This window comes from Malassezia pachydermatis (genome assembly GCF_001278385.1).
Source record: "Malassezia pachydermatis strain CBS 1879 chromosome Unknown scaffold2, whole genome shotgun sequence".
NCBI lineage: Eukaryota > Fungi > Basidiomycota > Malasseziomycetes > Malasseziales > Malasseziaceae > Malassezia > Malassezia pachydermatis.
Genome location: NW_017253139.1, coordinates 838474 through 856299, shown reverse-complemented (window position 1 = coordinate 856299; position 17826 = coordinate 838474). Strand labels below are relative to the sequence as shown.

The window sequence follows — 17826 nt, the reverse complement described above, 5'->3', positions numbered from 1 at the left end:
TTCGAAGTCCGGTCGCAAAGGTCCTACGAAGCAAACTCAGGGCCTCTGTCCAACAACGCACTGTTCTTGGTCGCGTCGTTGTGGTGAACGTGCAGCCCCCGAGGCTTCGACGGTCGGTTTTTCGTTGCCTGATCACGTGGCGCGAAGACGCCCTACGCCGCGAAGGTGGGTCGGTCGGTCGGTGGGCCTGGGCCTCCTCCACTTCGTACGCGTCGCTGCGTGTCTTGGCTCTGGTCAAGCCGTGGTGTACGCTCAGGGCGCCAACTACGATCCAAATGCCGGAGCCTGGGAGCGCAGCGCCCCAGGCCTACTCCCTCTCTGCGCCGGATTGGCGTCCGGCATGGCATCATCGTGATCAGCTTGGGACGCCTGGCTTACGTACGGCGCCGACCCATACCATTGTGGGGCCTTATGCAGCACGAGCTGGCGCGCCTTTTGTGTCGCCTGTGCCTGTCGACGTCGGATCCTCAGCAGATCTTTGGTATACACGTCTCTCTCGTGACTCTGTACGCACCCTCCTAGGCGATATGGTCGATGCCATACGCACGCGACGACGGCATGGTGCTCCCACACCCATCCGTGACCTGGCGGCATGCGACATGCCGACGCGCGTCACGTTGCCGGACGCGCACCTCGACACCTTTGTACGTGCCTTGGCCGATCCTGCTCAGCCCCTTTCGGTCCTGGCACAAGCTGTGCCTCACGGCTTCCGTGGCGAACGACTCCTCGATATGCTATGGCAGGGCTGCGTTCCTGGCCTCCCACGGGCACGCAGCGTCCCCCTGTCGCGCGCTTTGTGGCTCATCCAGGTCGTAGGGGCCTCTGATTTGCAAGCTGGTAGAGCTCGTGGACTCACACCGTTGGCCTATACATATGAGTGGACAGACAATGTACTTGCATGGCTCGCCTCGATGCTCACGCATGCACCCTTCACTCCCGAGGAGCGGGCCACATGGACAGCGCGATGGCGGTACGCCATGCGTCTCATCGACACGTTGCTGTCCCAGTCCCTGTTGGTGCCTTATCTATACTATGCCTGGCTGGTCGAGTCCCTCCCTCGTGCACCGGGAAATACACGTGCTTGCCTTCTTCAGCAAGTCGCGCGGCATTATAAATCGATCTGTGCTCACACTGCGCTGGCCTCTGGCTTGGTTGGTGCCTTGAGAACGATGGCTGACTCAAAAACCTCCACGGAGTCCGTCTCAGGTACCGTATCATGGCTTCGTGAGCAAGCGCAAGACTTGCTGCGTCGATGCGTGATGCTGGCTCCGACCACTGTATGGGTTCACCCTGCGTGTATTGCCTTGGGCATGCTTCCTGCCATCCCTGACTTTGAACGCGCCAAGGCTACGTCGCAAGCTTTGCGCACTGCCCTGGCTGCCTACTTGGACGGCGTCGATGCATGGGACGCCGCCTGCTGGCGCCAGCTGGACGACAACCAGACAGGATCGACCGCATTGTTTGTCGAGTACTTCTTACCGCGACATGCTTCTGCGCCCATGGCACGTCGTCGTTTGCATAGCCTGTGTACGTGGGCCTGCACCTTGCATCGTGTCGGGGTACATCGCCTGTACGTCGCTGCAGCCTTAGCCCACTTGCTTGACGAGTGTCAGGCTCAGCGGCTGCTTCTTCCCGACGGACGTCGACTTTCTTGCCCATGGCCGCCATTCTCTCTGAGCGAAGCGGTAATGCAATGGCTTGATACCCTGTCTGAATCCGTGCCGCTTCGTCCTGCCTATGTCGCTCGTCTTTTCGGTTTGTTCGCCCGGGATGGTGTGCTGAGCTATCCCTACTTTTTGCAGCGGCTCATGGCTCGTGGCTGGATCCGTGCGAGTGGTGACACACGGACACAGCGGCATACGACCCACATCCACATGCGTTTACTGCGCAGCATGCCTGTGCCACCCGTCTCTGTCAACATGCAACAGCAGCGTCGCTTTGCCATTTATGGCGCACGGACCTCGGAATCGTACGAAGAAGCCACAGAGCGTCGGGCGTTGCGTGAACTGAAACGCGTGCTAGAATGGGCCACCGATGATCCATCCACCCTCTCTGCCCCCGCCACGCCCAGCGCCGCGCCGTCGTCACCACTGCCCTCGTCTCCGATTGCTCTAGCGAGCCCGCGAAGCACACCGGCCGTCACAGCGCCTACCTCGACGGCAACATTTCACATGGCTGATACGCTGCAATGGCCTACACGCGCACCCCATGTATGGGCGGCTTCACCTTACATTCAGGCGCGCTTGGTCGAGCGTATCACGCCCATGCTGCTGCATGAAGTACCTACCATGCCTGCTGATCGCTTTGTCTTGGTTGCTACCCTGCTCACGTCCATGCACGCCATGGACACACTTGGTCGGATGGTCTGTGCGCTGCTTGATGGCCACGACTTAGCCTGCCTCGTGCCTGTGTGTCATATTGTGGCTACGTATGCCCGCGTATGGGACGCCCTGGATATGGCCATTCTCATGGCCGAGCGTCTTGCACCGTACGCCTTTGGTGAAGCCTCTGTCCTCCCGGGCGCTCCTCGCGTCCTTCCGCTGGTCGGTCGGGGCATGGTCGTTCCGATGGCACGCACGGCACTCACTGCCTTGGGCGCGCTCGACGTACCTGTAGCGACTTATGCGCCTATGCCCATGGCCGATGTGTCCGTCCCATCATGCGCGACAGATGAGGCGACACGCATTGTCTATACCCTCTTGCATGATCCATGGCCTGCAGACGACTTGTGCTTGCCATTGATATCCGCGTACTCCCTAGAACAAGCGACGACGTTGCTGGTGCGCGCTGCATTCACAGCGCTGACCAGCACGGACATGGTGGTGCCCATGACGCTGGTCACATGTCTTGCCACGCTGGCCGGCACAGCGGGTATCAAGCTAGATACTGTGATCCATACATGTATTCGCACCGTTTGGGATGGGCCTAGTACGGGGGCGCTTACATGGACCGCCCTGGTTGTGCACCTTGTCACATTTGGCCTAGTCGATGCCTCGACTCTGCTCCAGGATGTATTGGCACCCTTTATTGCTACCGCACCACGTACCCATCATGGATGGCCTGCTTGCAGAGAGCTCGTGTATGCGATTGCCGCTACGACATCGCAGGCAGGTCATGTATGCTCCATGCCGACACTGGGTGAAGCCACATGGTTTGCTTTGCATATGCAGCAGCAACGCTTACCGTTGCGAGATGGCCTACTTCCGCTGCTTTCAGCTATGGATGCATGTGATGTGCCAGCTCATGATGAGCTTGTGATGGCTGTACAGCCACATACACGCACCTGGTTTGCCCAGTGGCTTGCGCACCCCGATGTGGTATGGTCGCAAGTCCGCACGTGGCCTGCTGACACACGTATGCAAAAGTGGACGCGCTTGGTGGCATGGCTCGAGCCGGAGGTCGTATGGGACTTGCAGTCAGCATCGCATGGGGCCTTATCCCTTTTGCCATGGCGTTTACAATGGGATACAGAAGCATGGCCCTCGTCGTTCTTTGCGACGTGCTTGGAAATGCCAGCAGAACTAGGTGGGTCCCCGATGGATGTGTTGCTTCAGTGGGATGCGCCTCCCTCCCTTTGGGAGGCAGCACAGCGATGGGCATTAGAGGCTTGGGTGCATGCCTTGGATGCACAGCATGGTCATGCACAGACCCAAGCGATTCATGCGCTAGCGCGCTTGGTTCATGCAGCGTTTACGAATGAATCTGCCGTGCCCTCCTCTACATGGCCCCGCCATTCTGCTTACGCTCTGCGTGTCTTGGAACGATTTGCTCAGGCGTGGTCTAGCGCTACGCCTGCGCTTGTACGCTATGCTGGCACACTGTGCTTGCTGCACAGTACGTCTTTGACGCATTCTGCTTGGCCCACAATTCTAACGCATCTTGTACAAGAGCCTTCTCATGCATGGGTTCTACCTGTGACAACATATGTGATGGCTCACATGGACTCGACGAAATTGGTAGCGTGGCTCCGGGCGCAAGCACAGACGTCGGCCGTTGTATCATCCTGGGCGAAGCCGCTTTTGCATTACCAGGGTGTACCTCCTACGCCTTCGCACTTGCCTTCGCCATGGCACAGGCGCGATGCATGTCTACCTTCCAAAGACGCTCTAGCAACCTCAGCACAGACCACGTCTCGTGATCCGTGGGATGTGCCATTGAGTCTTCCGTCCACCATCCCCTGTGCCCCTTTTACTCCACAAACCACACGCGAATGGATGCTTGTGGATGCCCCGGATGCACCATGGACCCACTTACCCTCTGAGCGTTCGTACGGTGATGGCGATGACGCAGCTTCTATATACCCACGCATGACCGGGGCGACGTTTAAGCGGGCACATACATCGCCAACGCGTTCCATGAAGCGAATGCGTACATACTAATATATACCCTATGACATGATCCATAGTACATTTCAAAACTGAGCCTGTATGAGTACATTCCGATACATACCGCGCCGAGGTACGACTCTGCGACGATACGCGCACGCGCGTTGAGGTTCAATTTCATCTCGCTGATTTCCTTATCGACTTCCTCCATAAACTGGATGATGAAGTCGACCAATTTGTGTTTCAACATTGATTCTGTATGCACGTTCGAGATCAGGAACGAAATATCGTAGCCTGGAAGAGGCTTACGCCGTAAAATGACAAAGTTATCAGCGCGCTGCATCAAGAACCGCGTAAACTTGTGAGAGAGCACATGCTCGATCTCATCAGCTTGCTTGATCTTGATACTCAGTCGTACACTGTTCACCGAAGACTCGATAAGTACATGTTCATGCTCGTTGCGGCTCACTGTTAGCGGCGTCATAATAACCTCCGGCGTCGTTTGTGCTTCCACTTCGGGGATATTGTGTCGCTCCACGACCTGGGAGCCGAAGTTCTCTAGCGTTAATGCCGCAGTGAGTGTCGAGCGCACGCACTCCAGATACGGTCGTAGCGTATTGGACTGTTATTAGCGGATCGATGCAGCATACATACCATTGCAGGCGAGGATTATGGCAAGAATGTCGGAGCGCACGCCCCTCCTATCCCACGGGGCGATGCATGGTTGTTGGGGACACACCTACATTTGTACCTATTAGGTCTTCTCCACCCACTCCTATGGGAGCCTACCCAGCCAGCCAGCTTGCTGGTCCTCAAGGGTCCTCGGCCTTGGCTCCGTCGCTGTAGCGCTTCTGTTTACATAGCATGCATCTGGAGTATCTCGACCGTCTCTTGTTACCTATAGCCTAGGCTGCTGTCCCATAGATCGTACAGTGTTCCCTTGCTCCTATCACTATCAGCCCACGCTTGGTGCTGTGGTAGACGAGCCAGTCAGCCATCGAGGCAGCACGTGGTTCGCAGCGCGCCTTCGTACCTCGCCGCGGCGAGTGGTTTTTTTCGGCTTCCTTGCTACGACAACGCCCTAGTCGTGTGTGTGTGTGTGTGTGCATGTCAGGTATGTCGTCACTGGCCTTCTAGCTAATATCAAAGAACCACTCGAGGGGGGCACACCATCCGTAGCGCCGCCCACGGCGGACGCCATGCACGTCGATGTCATCCCGACAGACGTAGGCACGGCGTCTGAGCCTATGGCGACCGCGGTGACTTCACATTCCGCTCGCGCTACCCCTGAGGGTACATCGCGTGTGGGACGCGCGTTCCGCCAGGAAATTCTCGAAGCGGAAGCGAATCCAGACTTGTATGGTCTTCGGCGTTCGGTATGTATACATTTCGTTCCGTCATCTAATTAACAGGGGCGTGCGCCTGCGCGACGATCGGTACGCATATGCGCTACTTACCACAGTATGTCACGGACGATATAAGCGACGACGATGAAGACGACAATGTCCCCCAAGAGGAGGACGAGGATGAAGAGGAGGACGACGACGATGATGACGATGATGACGACGAGGACTTTGGTGGTCGTCGTCGTTCTCGCACGCGTGCACCGGCGAAAGAATCAGAATGGGGCCCTGCTGTGCGCATGTCCAGTCGCGCGACCAAGGTGACCAACTATACCGACGACTACGCAGATCTCGATGACGATGATCCTTTTGAGGATCACGCGGACGAAGTGCCTGTGAGTTATGCAGAGCCTGCCGAAGAAGTCGATCAGATTGAGGGCGTCTTTGGCCATGAACGTGATGAAGCACACTTGGATGATCCCGAAGATATCCCTACCGAAAACATGCGTTTCGTGATCAAATGGCGGGGCTACTCTCATTTGCACGATACGCACGAACTGTACGACTTCCTTCAGCGCTTCCCAGGGTTTAAACGCGTCACAAACTATATCAAGTCTGTGTGGCAGCCGATGCATGCGATTGCCACTGATCCAGAGGCTACGCGAGAAGACCTCGAAACGCTGCAAATTCAGCGCGAGCGCCAACGTGAGCTTCTCGAGACCTATCGAACCGTGGAGCGTGTCATTGCGCAGCGCGATAGCCCGGCGACCAAGGAGGTGCCGTATACCCATACTGAATACCTGTGCAAATTTAAGGGACTTGGCTATGACAAATGCTGGTGGGAGTCCGAGGATGAAATTGCTCCAATGGCTCGCAACCAAATTGATGCATACCTTGCCCGCGCAACCTCTGTCACAGTGCCGGCTCGCAGTGAGACGTTCTCGCGTGGTAGGCCAGAGTATGTGCGGATGACTGAGCAGCCCAAGTATATCGGCGCGCATGGCACGCTTAAAGACTTCCAAATGACGGGTCTCAACTGGCTGGCGTACCTATGGAGCAAGAATGAAAACGGCATTCTCGCCGACGAGATGGGTCTCGGTAAGACAGTGCAAACGGTGGCGTTCTTGTCGTACCTCTTCCACTCGTGCTACCAGTACGGTCCCTTTTTGGTCGTCGTACCGCTGTCGACGCTGCCTGCATGGCTGGTGCAGTTTGAGCACTGGGCGCCTGATATGAATGTGGTGGCGTACACGGGCAACTCGCAGTCGCGCGACATGATTCGTGCGTACGAATTTGGCCCGCCACGCAAAATGCGGCTAAATGTGCTGCTCACGACGTACGAATTCATTCTGAAGGATCGCGCCGAGTTGCAGTCGATCAAGTGGCAGTACCTGGCTGTGGACGAGGCGCACCGTTTGAAAAATGCTGAGTCGCAGCTGTATGAGGCGCTGAACTCGTTCTCGTGTGCCGGCAAGCTGCTGATTACCGGCACTCCGCTGCAAAACAATGTTAAGGAGCTCAGTGCGCTCCTTCATTTTCTGCGTCCGGACCAATTTGACTTGGAGACGGACTTTGATATTGCCAATGTTGACCAGGCCAAGATCCAAGAATTGCATGAACGCTTGGAAAATGTCATGCTTCGTCGTCTCAAGCGCGATGTCGTTAAGGAACTGCCTACGAAGTCGGAGCAGATTCTGCGTGTGGAAATGTCGGCTATGCAGCAGCGCATGTACAAAGCGATTCTTACACGCAACTACTCGCTTCTCAGCGGCAGCAGTGCGACGCAGTTCTCGCTGCTGAACATTGCGATTGAGCTGAAAAAGGCGTCGAATCATCCCTATCTCTTTGACGGTATCGAGACGCCCACCGACTCGCGCGAAGATACGCTGCGTGGCCTCATTATGCACAGCGGTAAGATGGTGCTGCTTGACAAGCTCTTGGCACGTCTCAAGAAGGACGGGCATCGTGTCTTGATCTTTAGTCAGATGGTACGCATGCTTGATATCCTCTCCGACTATCTCTCGCTGCGTGGCTACGTCCACCAACGTCTGGATGGCACCGTATCCTCTGAGACACGCAAGCGTGCGATTGAGCATTTCAATGCCCCTAATTCGCCGGACTTTTGTTTCCTTCTCTCGACCCGTGCTGGTGGCTTGGGTATCAATCTGGAAACAGCCGATACGGTCATTATCTTTGACAGCGACTGGAACCCACAAAACGACTTACAGGCCATGTCGCGTGCGCATCGACTGAACTCCAAGTTCCACGTGAGCGTGTTCCGTTTCTTGACCAAGGGCACGGTGGAAGAGGATGTGCTGGAACGTGCCAAGCAAAAGATGGTGCTGGAGTATGCCATCATCAATCAAATGGACACGTCAGGTACGAACTTTGCCCCGAAATCCCTGAACAAGTCCACGCAAAACTTCAGCCGTGAAGAACTTGGTGCGATCCTCAAGTTTGGCGCGCAAAGCATCTTCAAAGGCGACGAAGACGGCCAGCAAAAGAAGCTTGACGAAATGGACCTTGACGAAATCCTGCAGCACGCCGAAGCACGTGATACCGAGGCGGATGGCAATACAGCGTCGTCCGGTGGCCAAGCGTTCTTGCAGCAATTTGCACAGGTCCAAGACTTTAAGGCGGACGACGTGAGTTGGGACGATATCATTCCTGTGGAAGATCGGATCAAGGCCGAAGAAGAGGAGCGACAACGTGCCGTCGAAAATGCGATGGCTGCCAGCTCACGCCGCCGTGCTGCTGTGGCCTCCAGCGAAGCTGTGGCTCATGCCGCCGCGGAAGAACAGGAGGCCGATGTGAAGCCTAAAAGCAAGGCTACGCGCAAGACGTCCGGGCAGCGATCGTTGGAGTTGAAGGAACGTGATGTGCGTGTGCTTTTGCGAGGCATTCAGCGCTGGGGTGACTTGCGATACCGATACGATGTGATTGTGGCTGAAGGCAAGCTGCAAGACAAGAATCGGTCGGTGCTTATGCAAGCGTCCAAGGACCTGGTCGAGCTGGCCGAAGAAAAGGTTGCAGAGCACCAAGCGTTCTTGCGTGGCAAGCAAGAGCGTGGCGAAGAAATTTCGTCCGCGCTGCGTCAGCGTGCTGTGCTGATCAACTACCGTGGGATTGCGAATATTAACGCGGAGACATTGCTCATGCGCCATTACGACTTGCATCTCCTGGCCGAGGTTCTGGAAGCCGCGCCCGATCCGCTGCAATGGCGGATCCCTGTGGACCACTTGAAGAGCACTCTCAATTGGCACTGCGAATGGGGCCACAAGGAAGACTCGATGTTGCTCATTGGCATTTGGCGGCACGGCTTTGGGTCCTGGGAGCAGATTGAGGCGGATAAAGATCTTGGGCTGGATCACCATTTCTTCCTGGAAGAAGGCAAGCGTGCCACCGATGGGAAAGACGACGACGATGCAGCGAAAGACGAGGCCACCAAGGCCAAGGCGGGGGCTGGCAAGTCTCGTCCGATCCCCAATGCCATCCATTTGGTCCGTCGTGGTGACTACCTTCTCAAAGTGCTGCATGATGCGATGAACGGCAAAGACGATGAGAAAGAAAAACCGAAAAAGAAGGCCCGGACGTCTTCCGCCTCTTCTTCCACGCATACGCGCTCCGACAAAAGCAAGCGCCACGCAGCGCAGTACTCGTCGGACGAGTCGGATGACGATGGCTACGCGAGCATGGACGAGCTGGAGTGCAAAGAAATCATGCGGCCTTGCAAGCGCCAACTCAAGACACTCAAGGACGACACAGAGCGTCTGGACCGCGATCGCAAGATTGCGACGCTCAAAGAGTGTCTCTCGGCCATCGGCACACATATCGATCATGTGATTGCAACGCGCTTTGCGGACCTCCCGAAAGCGCGCCAACAAAAATGGTACGAGCATCTCTGGGCCTTTTCCTCGTTCTTCTGGCCGAAGAAGGTCAAGCCTGAAAAACTGCGTGCCATCTATGCCAAGCTGACAGGCGCTGCGACCAAAGAGGAAAGGGAAAGCCAAGCCTCGGCGAAGCGCAAATCCTCTTCGTCGGCTGCCGAGCAGTCTGCCACAGCGAAAAAGTTATGTACATCGCCATAGTTGTATTCTCATGCTACTCTATGTTACCATTCTTCTTCCTCGTCTTCTCCCTCCGGCTGCGACAGCGCTGCAAAAGCACCGCCTGTAGGACGGGAAGGTGGGTCTTCATGCGCCGCGTCCAAATCCATAAACGTGTCCATGGCCTCTGTAAGCATAGCACCTTGCTTCCGCTTCTTGTCCTTACGCGCCTTGCGTCGTTCTTTGCCACGGGAGGGCGCCATGCTCTCCAACTCTGTCGGAGTGAACATGGGTTTCTCCTTGTGTGCCTTTTTCGTCGGCGGCGCTTGGACCGGCTCTTCATCGTCTGGCTCACTCTCGCCTTCGACGGGGAGGACATTCCACGTACGTGCCGCGGTACGCCCACGTGTCCACTCATCCTCTTCATCTTCCTCGTCCGAGTCACTCATTTCACGCTCCCGTTTGCCGAGGGTCGAGTCGGTCACGTCGTCCATAGCCCCTTCGTCGACCTGCGTCGTGGGCGGTTCCACAGGCGGCGGGGAGAACCGGCCATCACCGCCTAATGCCTCTGCATCCGCTTCGCCCAACAGACCCGCCAAGTCAAACGTATCACTGAAGGAGGTGAGCACAGCGGCACTGCCATCATCCACACGAGCAGCTGGAGTCTGCGATGTAGTTGATGCCGACTTGGTAGGCCGTACCAACGCAGGGTGCTTCGCAGGGGGTTCGGTATGGTACTTGATTTTACCAGTGTTCCAATCATGCAACACTGAACGCGCTGTCCCATCCAAATCAGGCACGGCACCACGCGTCAGTCGCCCTTTCTGATAGGCTACACGCAGCAAAAAGTCCTGGGCATCGCGGCTCGGAAGTTCGGGTATGTTGTACACGTCTGCCAGGTACTTGGGGTCAATGCGGTTGAGGATCGCTTGCACAGGCTCTACAGGATCCTCGACCAGTTCCACTTTCAACACATTCCGTAGCATGGCGGCTTGCGCAGCCGCTTCAATCTCAGCGGGCGTCGCACCGGGCGGCGCATTGGTATCGGTAAACACAATACCGGGACTGTCCAAAAGTCGGACATGCCGGTCAAGCATAATGCCTTGCACCACCTTGGTATGACCAGGCGTGGAGGCTACACCACATACACGTGAACGCTTGAGCGAGTTGATCAAGCTACTCTTCCCGACATTCGGTGCGCCGATCGTGCCCACGGTGATACTGGACTTCAAGTTGAGATTGCGCGAGTAGTTCTTGATAAGTTGCAAGATAGCACGTGTGCCCACTGCCTCTGCACCACTGGCCAGCTCTTGGTCTGTGCCTCCAGCATTTTTCTTCCATGCCATGGTCTGATTCTGACCCAAGTTGTGGCGCTGTTGCTGCGTCGACGCCTTGAAGGGCAGCGTGGGGAATTCATGACGAAGGTAGTCTAGCCATGCCTTCGTATTGGCAGCAGGTACCAAGTCAATCTTGTTCAAAATCAAAACGACACGCTTCCCCAGTCGCAGTGCCTCCTGTTCGATGGCATAGGCACGACAGCCCAGCGGATCACGCACATCCAATACTTCCAGGAGCACGTCGGCGTGCTCGAGCACCTTCCGCAACTCTTTCATAAACGTTTTCACACTGTTGTCCTTTTCTGTCAGCTTTGAGAGTCGAGCACGTGCATCGCGACTGGCCTGTTGCTCTTCATCCAGCATCTCTGTCGCACTCTCATCCTGTACGAGATCCAGCTGCAACATATCCGCATTGGATTGTTTTTCACACGCCACACGCCCACGCCCATTGCGTCTGAACGGGACGTCACGTACACGGTGCACATCAACGGGCGTAACGGATGTGCGCCCAGGCCTCTGCGTCCGATGACCACCGCGCTTTCCCATCTGTCACAGGATGCGTAGCGTGATGGCGATTCGGGTGGAGGCGCAGGGCCAGCGCCTTTTTTTCTCTCTTCGTTGCTGTCACGTGGCCCATGAACATGCACAATGCGAGCTCCACTGTTACAGCGGAGACGTCCTCTTGCACGACGGCCACCATGAGTAGCGAGACTGCCTCTGCGCCGTCGCTCTATTTGCATACACCTACCTCCTCGCCTGTGAGCGAAGAGTCAGAGGCTCTGTATGAGATCTTGCCGGCGTACCATCGTCAAAGCGATGGTACGCCCGATTATTTGCGTATGATCTTGGGTGCGCATTTGTACGATTTAGTGCGTGAGACCTCTTTGCAAACTGCGACGCGCCTCTCTTCGCGATTGGGATGCGAGATTCTTCTTAAGCGTGAAGATCTGCAGCCTGTATTTAGTTTTAAGCTTCGTGGTGCGTACAATATGATGCGCCAGATGGATGAGTCACTCAAGTGGAAGGGTGTCATTGCGTGTAGTGCAGGGAACCATGCCCAGGGCGTGGCGCTAGCCGGTGCGCACTTGTCGATTCCATGCACCATTGTCATGCCGCGTGGGACGCCAAGCATCAAGTGGGAGAATGTGCAGCGTCTGGGTGCGAAGGTTGTTTTCCACGGTGCCAACTTTGACGAGGCGAAAAAGGAGTCGCAGCGTCTCGCTAAACTGTATGGTCTTACGATGATTCCTCCGTTTGACCATCCCCAAGTTATTGCTGGGCAAGGTACGACGGCCGTGGAGATTTGCAACCAGACCGATATGGAGAAGGTCGACGCTGTGTTCTGCGCCGTCGGCGGCGGTGGGCTGCTGAGTGGTGTGGCCGCCTACATCAAGCGCATTGCGCCGCCGCATGTCAAGGTATTCGGTGTGGAAACGTTTGACGCCGATGCTCTTGCGCAGAGTTTGGAGCATGGTGAGCGTGTTGAACTGAACGAAGTGGGTCTGTTCAGTGACGGCACAGCCGTGCGCTTGGTAGGCGACGAATGCTTCCGTATTTGCAACAGCAATGTGGATGGCATTGTGCGTGTATCGAACGATGAGATCTGTGCAGCGATTAAGGACGTATTTGAAGATACGCGAGCGATTACGGAGCCGGCAGGTGCGTTGGCTGTGGCTGGTACGAAGCGGTACATTGCTGAGAATGGAGGCGATGTCGCTGGCCGTCGTTTCGTCGCGGTGGTGAGCGGTGCCAACATGAACTTTAACCGCTTGCGCTTTGTATCTGAGCGTGCGGAGCTGGGTGAGAAGCGGGAGGCGATCCTCTCTGTGACCATCCCTGATGAGCCGGGCAGTTTCTTGAAGCTGAGTGAGCACATTGTGCCTCGTGATGTGACTGAGTTTTCGTACCGTTTCAGTGGCTCGAAGTATGCGCATATTTTCACCTCGTTCGTCCTGAATGGTACCGTTCCGACCTCCGATGAGAACCCGCTGATGGCTAGCGTCGAGTCTTTGCCGAAGAATGGCATGTCGCTGCGTGACTTGGAGCTCCAAGGCATTATTAGAAACCTGAACATGGCCGGCATGAAGGCTGTGGATATTAGCGACAATGAGTTTGTCAAGGCACATGGCCGTTACATGATCGGCGGTCGGGAAGCGGTGCCGCATGAGCGCTTGTTCCGCTTCCGCTTCCCTGAGCGTCCTGGTGCGCTGCAGCATTTCCTTGTCGGTATTGATGCCGGGTGGAACATTTCGCTTTTCCACTACCGCCAGGAAGGCGCTGATATCGCCCGTGTCTTGGCTGGTATTCAGGTACCGCCTGACACAGAGGCCCGCTTTGATCAGTTCCTCCACGACTTGGGGTATGCATACCACGAAGAAACCGACAACCCCATCTACCAGCTGTACCTCAGGGACGACAGCGCGTAATAGTACGAAGATCGTTACATAGATAATACTACTACGAGTCAAGAGACTGATGTGCAATCATGGCCTGGTACTGTGGCGACGCAGCTAGGAGCTCATTGTGCGTCCCTCGAGCGATGACACGTCCCTGATCAAAGAGGAAAATCATGTCGGCCGACCGAATCGTGCGCATGCGATGGGCAATGGCAATGATCGTACATTGACGCGACTGGTACAATGCATTCAGCGTATCCTGGAAAGCCTGCTCACTTGATGCATCCATCGCCGACGTGGACTCGTCCAGCAGAAGCAAATGCGGCCTGCGAATCAGCGCACGCGCGATGGCCAACCGCTGTTTCTGCCCTCCACTGAGCTGACTGCCACTCGCGCCAATGTCGGTACGATAGCCATCGGGCATCGCTTGGATGGCGGTGTGCAAGTGCGCAGCCTCACATGCCTCGGTGATACGCCCATCTGCGGTTTCGCTTGGTTTCTCGGTGAATGCGCCAGGTTGTGTCTCCTCGGCCACAGCAGGCACACTCAGTGGATCGAGCAGACCCAAGGCGACGTTGAATTGAATGCTGCCACGAAAGAGCATAGCTTCCTGCGGCACGATGGCCATGTGTTCGCGCAGTACATGCGTAGGTGTCGAGGTTGTGCTGCATCCATTCACACGCACGACGCCCTGCGTCGGGGCGTAAAAGTTTTCAATAAGGCTCATGGCCGTGGATTTGCCAGACCCACTCGCGCCAATGAATGCGGCAAAGCATCCAGCCGGGATGTCCAGATGAATGTCTTGAAGTGCGGGTATATCGCGGCCAGGGTAGGTAAAGCTGACATGCTCAAACGACACGGAAAGGGGCCCGCCGTCGCCCAGAGGCATGGTCGTCGCTTTGGCCTCTTCGTCGTACGTACGCGCTGGACGAGCGCGGCGTATGCGGGCATCCACCTTGGTGTGCGCTCGGTCCAGGAGCGAGAAAATGTTGGAGGCCGATACTTGGGCCTTGGTAAAGTCCGGCGCAAAGGCTAGCAGCTGCCCGGAGGACTGTGCAGAGAACAGCAGAGCAGGGAGCACTGTGAAGAAGGCGACTTGCGAGTATCGTTCCTCCGCCACGTTCTTCGAGCCCCACCAGTACGCAAAGCCGTAAATAAAGTACGAAATGCTCAGGGAAATGGCTAAGAACAAATTGCCCAGCACCAAATGCCCCAAGCTTTCGCGATACGGTTTCTCCAAGCTGTACTCAAAAAGCTGCAGCACATCGCGCTCACGACTGAGCGCTGCGATGGTCCGCATCGACGACGCAGCTTCGACAGCGACCGACGTCGATCGTGCGTACGCGGTCTCATGCCGCTTTTGAAAATCAGCAATCACTTTAAGGCGCATGTACCCGGCCAAAATCAAAATGGGTACCATGGACAGAATCACCACAGCAATACGCCACGCTACAATGTGTGCCAAGGTGATGCCCGCCACAAAGTTGACCAAGATACTGAAAATCGTGCCAATCACCGTGCCTGTGAGCCCGCCAAGGTTGCTCGTATCTGCACTGAGGTTGGCAATCATCACCGAAGGCGTAGTCTTTTCCGACTCGTACCATGCCAGTGGCTGCGAGACCAAGACCTGGAACACCAATTTACGAATACGCAAGAGCAGCCATTCCGAAACGAACCCAAACGACGCGCCACTCACAAAGTACGATGCCAACTCAATCAGCGCAAGCACAAAGAAGAACAGCGCAAACATGTCGGACTGCTGCTCAATGCGGCTCGGTGTCTTGCACGGATTCAGCGCCTCAATCACATGGCCGAACAGCACCGCCTCGCCCGAGTACGCACCGCCAATGATGGCCGACGCCGCCAGGCCCAGCAACGCATACGGCCACTTGACCAATGCCCAGCGCATAAGACGCAGAAGCGAGCGTGTGTACGATACGTTCGCATGCTTTCTCGGCGTAACTGCATGAGCGTGCTCCACGTCGGTTATAGTCGTCGGTGCGACCACCGGCTGTGCGGGCATCGGCATAGACATGCCATGCATAGGCTCTTCCTCATTCATCGACGTCGGCGCCTTGGACGGCTCCACGGCTGGCAACGACGGCGAGTCGTCTGGCGTGGAGTCGGTCTGTGCATAGACCAAGCGCGCATAGTGGCTCTTCGCCTCCATGAGCTCGTCATGTGTGCCCTGCTCCATGACTTGGCCATGCGCCATGACCACGATCTTATCGTAGTTCTTGATCGTCGACAAACGATGTGCAATAGCAATCGTCGTACGGCCTTCCGAGACGCGATCAAAGGCTGCCTGCACCACCTTTTCGCTCTGCGAGTCCAGCGCGGCGGTCGCCTCGTCAAGGATCAGGACGCGGGGCTTTTTCACAATGGCACGGGCCAGGGCAATACGCTGCTTCTGGCCCCCTGACAACGACCGGCCAGCGTCGCCTACGCGGGTCAAGTAGCCCTGCGGTAGCGCCGCAATAAAGTCGTGGGCGTAGGCCATGTGCGCTGCTTCTTCACACGCTTTTTGCACGTCGGTCAGCGCTTCGTGGATCTCGCTCGGGGCCTCGGCGTGCCACGTAGCTGGCATTGTCGTATGATCAAACGAGTACCGCGACAGCCAACGAAGGGCTTCATGCAAATGGGCATGCGCGGGACTGCCAAGCAAGCCATGGGCAATGCTCTCAAGGACCGTGCAGTCGAACAACACAGGCTCTTGGCCGACCAGCCCGACCTGCGCACGAAGCCAGCTTACGGACACGTCACGCAGCGACGTTCCATCGAACAACGTGACACTGCCTTCGCTCGGCTCATACAGGCGAAGCAGCAGCGATACCACCGTACTCTTGCCACTTCCACTGAACCCACACAGGCCAATGCGCTGCCCCGGCTCCAGGTCCAAGTCCAAGTGGTCCAGCACACGTGCGTTGGGGCGTGCAGGGTACGCCAGGCTGACGCCACGAAGTCGAAAGCCTAGCGGCGCATCAGAATCGCACGGACGCAGGCCGTCTCCCGAAAAGGGATCGATCGGCGATGTTTGCTGGACAGTCTCGAGCAATTGCGAGCCAGCTCCGCCTGCAGCGGAAAACGACTGCATGTACGGTGCAATTTGGCCCACGACAAACGAGGCATCGAGCAGCAGGAAAATCACAGTGTACACCGATCCGACCGTATCCGATGCCCCGCCCTCGCCATCCATGCGCTCTGTGACCATGCGACTGCCCGAGTAAAAGGCAAGGGCATTCGCCGAGTACGCCACGAAAAATAGGCAGCCCAGCATGGTCGCAGCAGAGAGTGCCCGAAACAGGCCGGTGCGGCGGACCAAGTGCAAGTGCATATTGAACAGCTTGGCCAAGGGCCGCTGCATCTCAAATGCCTGCACAGCACGCAGGTTGGTCAGCGATTCCGAGGCGATGCTGGATGCATCACCTAGATGCGACGACATGCGCGACGAGTACTTCCCGACAAAGTGCGCGCCAGCCATGGACACAATCAGAAACGCCGGGATGAGCGAGACCAGTTGGCCGGCCAGCGCTGGGAGAAGGTAGAAGGAGATCACGTAGCTCGTAATAAAGTACGATAGAGACGACAAGAAGATGCCCATCTTCTCACTTGTACCATTTTGGACGAGAATTAGGTTCTCACTTAGCCGCGTACTAATTTCGCCAGGCGGCAGTGTGTCAAAGTACGCCATGTCTTTCGACAGCAGTGCACGTACGTAGCACTGACGCAAGCGTCGCGCAATGCGCTCGCCCAGGAATGACCAGCAGCTTGCGTAGATCCAGATCAGCGCAAAATTGACAGCGGCTACAATGACGATTTTCACGACGTGATCACTCACGTCGTCCAAGAACGCCGCTTTCGACGGGGCATCGGGCGTCGTCAGACCGTGATTCGCGCACGCCTGGGTATTGAAGCCGTTGACCATCTGTCCAAACAAGACGCCAATAAGCGGTAACGGCACACCCGCTGCCAGCGAGGCAACGATCCCGATGAGCAGCACAAGAAGCTCCGTGTACGCGAGGCCTTGGAAGAGCCGGATGTAGCTCATGGAAGGGCATATTGCTTTCAGGCGCTCTCTCCACCGCATACAGGAGGCAGCAGCCGTGACCTCAACCTCATCCGGTGAATCCGGCATCGAGTCGTAACGGTATGCAAGCCCTTCTTCCTCTGGCACGCTGCTTCTGTGCGAACCTCGTCGGTGGACGTCGTCGACCGCTGTGCAATTTGCCGCATTTTTCATGCTCCACAACCGAGGACTTGTCCATCTGTCCGTATGATTGGCCTCGGGTTAATCAGATTAGATCAAGTTTACATCGTGCCATCGCGTCTCGTTTCCAACTCGGCCGATCCCATCGATAAAAGGGGTCTGAGCGCTTCGC

General features: G+C 56.6%; 6 protein-coding genes across 6 annotated transcripts; 3 read left to right on the top strand and 3 right to left on the bottom strand.

The window, feature by feature from the left end:
* Nucleotides 1–275: 275 nt before the first annotated feature.
* On the top strand, nucleotides 276–4379 carry Malapachy_2503 (hypothetical protein; the record flags this gene model as incomplete). The annotated part of the gene is made up of 1 exon (XM_018136992.1): nucleotides 276–4379. The coding sequence occupies one exon, from the start codon at nucleotides 276–278 to the stop codon at nucleotides 4377–4379; it is 4104 nt and encodes a 1367-aa protein (XP_017993327.1).
* Nucleotides 4380–4411: 32 nt separating this feature from the next.
* Nucleotides 4412–4982, bottom strand: Malapachy_2470 (arp2 3 complex 20 kda subunit; the record flags this gene model as incomplete). The annotated part of the gene is made up of 3 exons (XM_018136959.1): nucleotides 4412–4423; nucleotides 4450–4947; nucleotides 4980–4982. The coding sequence occupies 3 exons, from the start codon at nucleotides 4980–4982 to the stop codon at nucleotides 4412–4414; spliced, it is 513 nt and encodes a 170-aa protein (XP_017992904.1).
* A 450-nt stretch (nucleotides 4983–5432) lies between these two features.
* On the top strand, nucleotides 5433–9756 carry Malapachy_2481 (chromodomain-helicase dna-binding protein; the record flags this gene model as incomplete). The annotated part of the gene is made up of 4 exons (XM_018136970.1): nucleotides 5433–5439; nucleotides 5475–5701; nucleotides 5738–5761; nucleotides 5788–9756. 4 exons carry the CDS (start codon nucleotides 5433–5435, stop codon nucleotides 9754–9756), a joined length of 4227 nt encoding a protein of 1408 aa, XP_017992921.1.
* A 23-nt stretch (nucleotides 9757–9779) lies between these two features.
* On the bottom strand, nucleotides 9780–11456 carry Malapachy_2476 (p-loop containing nucleoside triphosphate hydrolase protein; the record flags this gene model as incomplete). The annotated part of the gene is made up of 1 exon (XM_018136965.1): nucleotides 9780–11456. The coding sequence occupies one exon, from the start codon at nucleotides 11454–11456 to the stop codon at nucleotides 9780–9782; it is 1677 nt and encodes a 558-aa protein (XP_017992898.1).
* Nucleotides 11457–11749: 293 nt separating this feature from the next.
* Malapachy_2479 (threonine ammonia-lyase) lies at nucleotides 11750–13477 on the top strand (the record flags this gene model as incomplete). The annotated part of the gene is made up of 1 exon (XM_018136968.1): nucleotides 11750–13477. One exon carries the CDS (start codon nucleotides 11750–11752, stop codon nucleotides 13475–13477), a length of 1728 nt encoding a protein of 575 aa, XP_017992897.1.
* Nucleotides 13478–13508: 31 nt separating this feature from the next.
* Malapachy_2478 (abc multidrug transporter) lies at nucleotides 13509–17495 on the bottom strand (the record flags this gene model as incomplete). The annotated part of the gene is made up of 1 exon (XM_018136967.1): nucleotides 13509–17495. The coding sequence occupies one exon, from the start codon at nucleotides 17493–17495 to the stop codon at nucleotides 13509–13511; it is 3987 nt and encodes a 1328-aa protein (XP_017992896.1).
* Nucleotides 17496–17826: the final 331 nt, after the last annotated feature.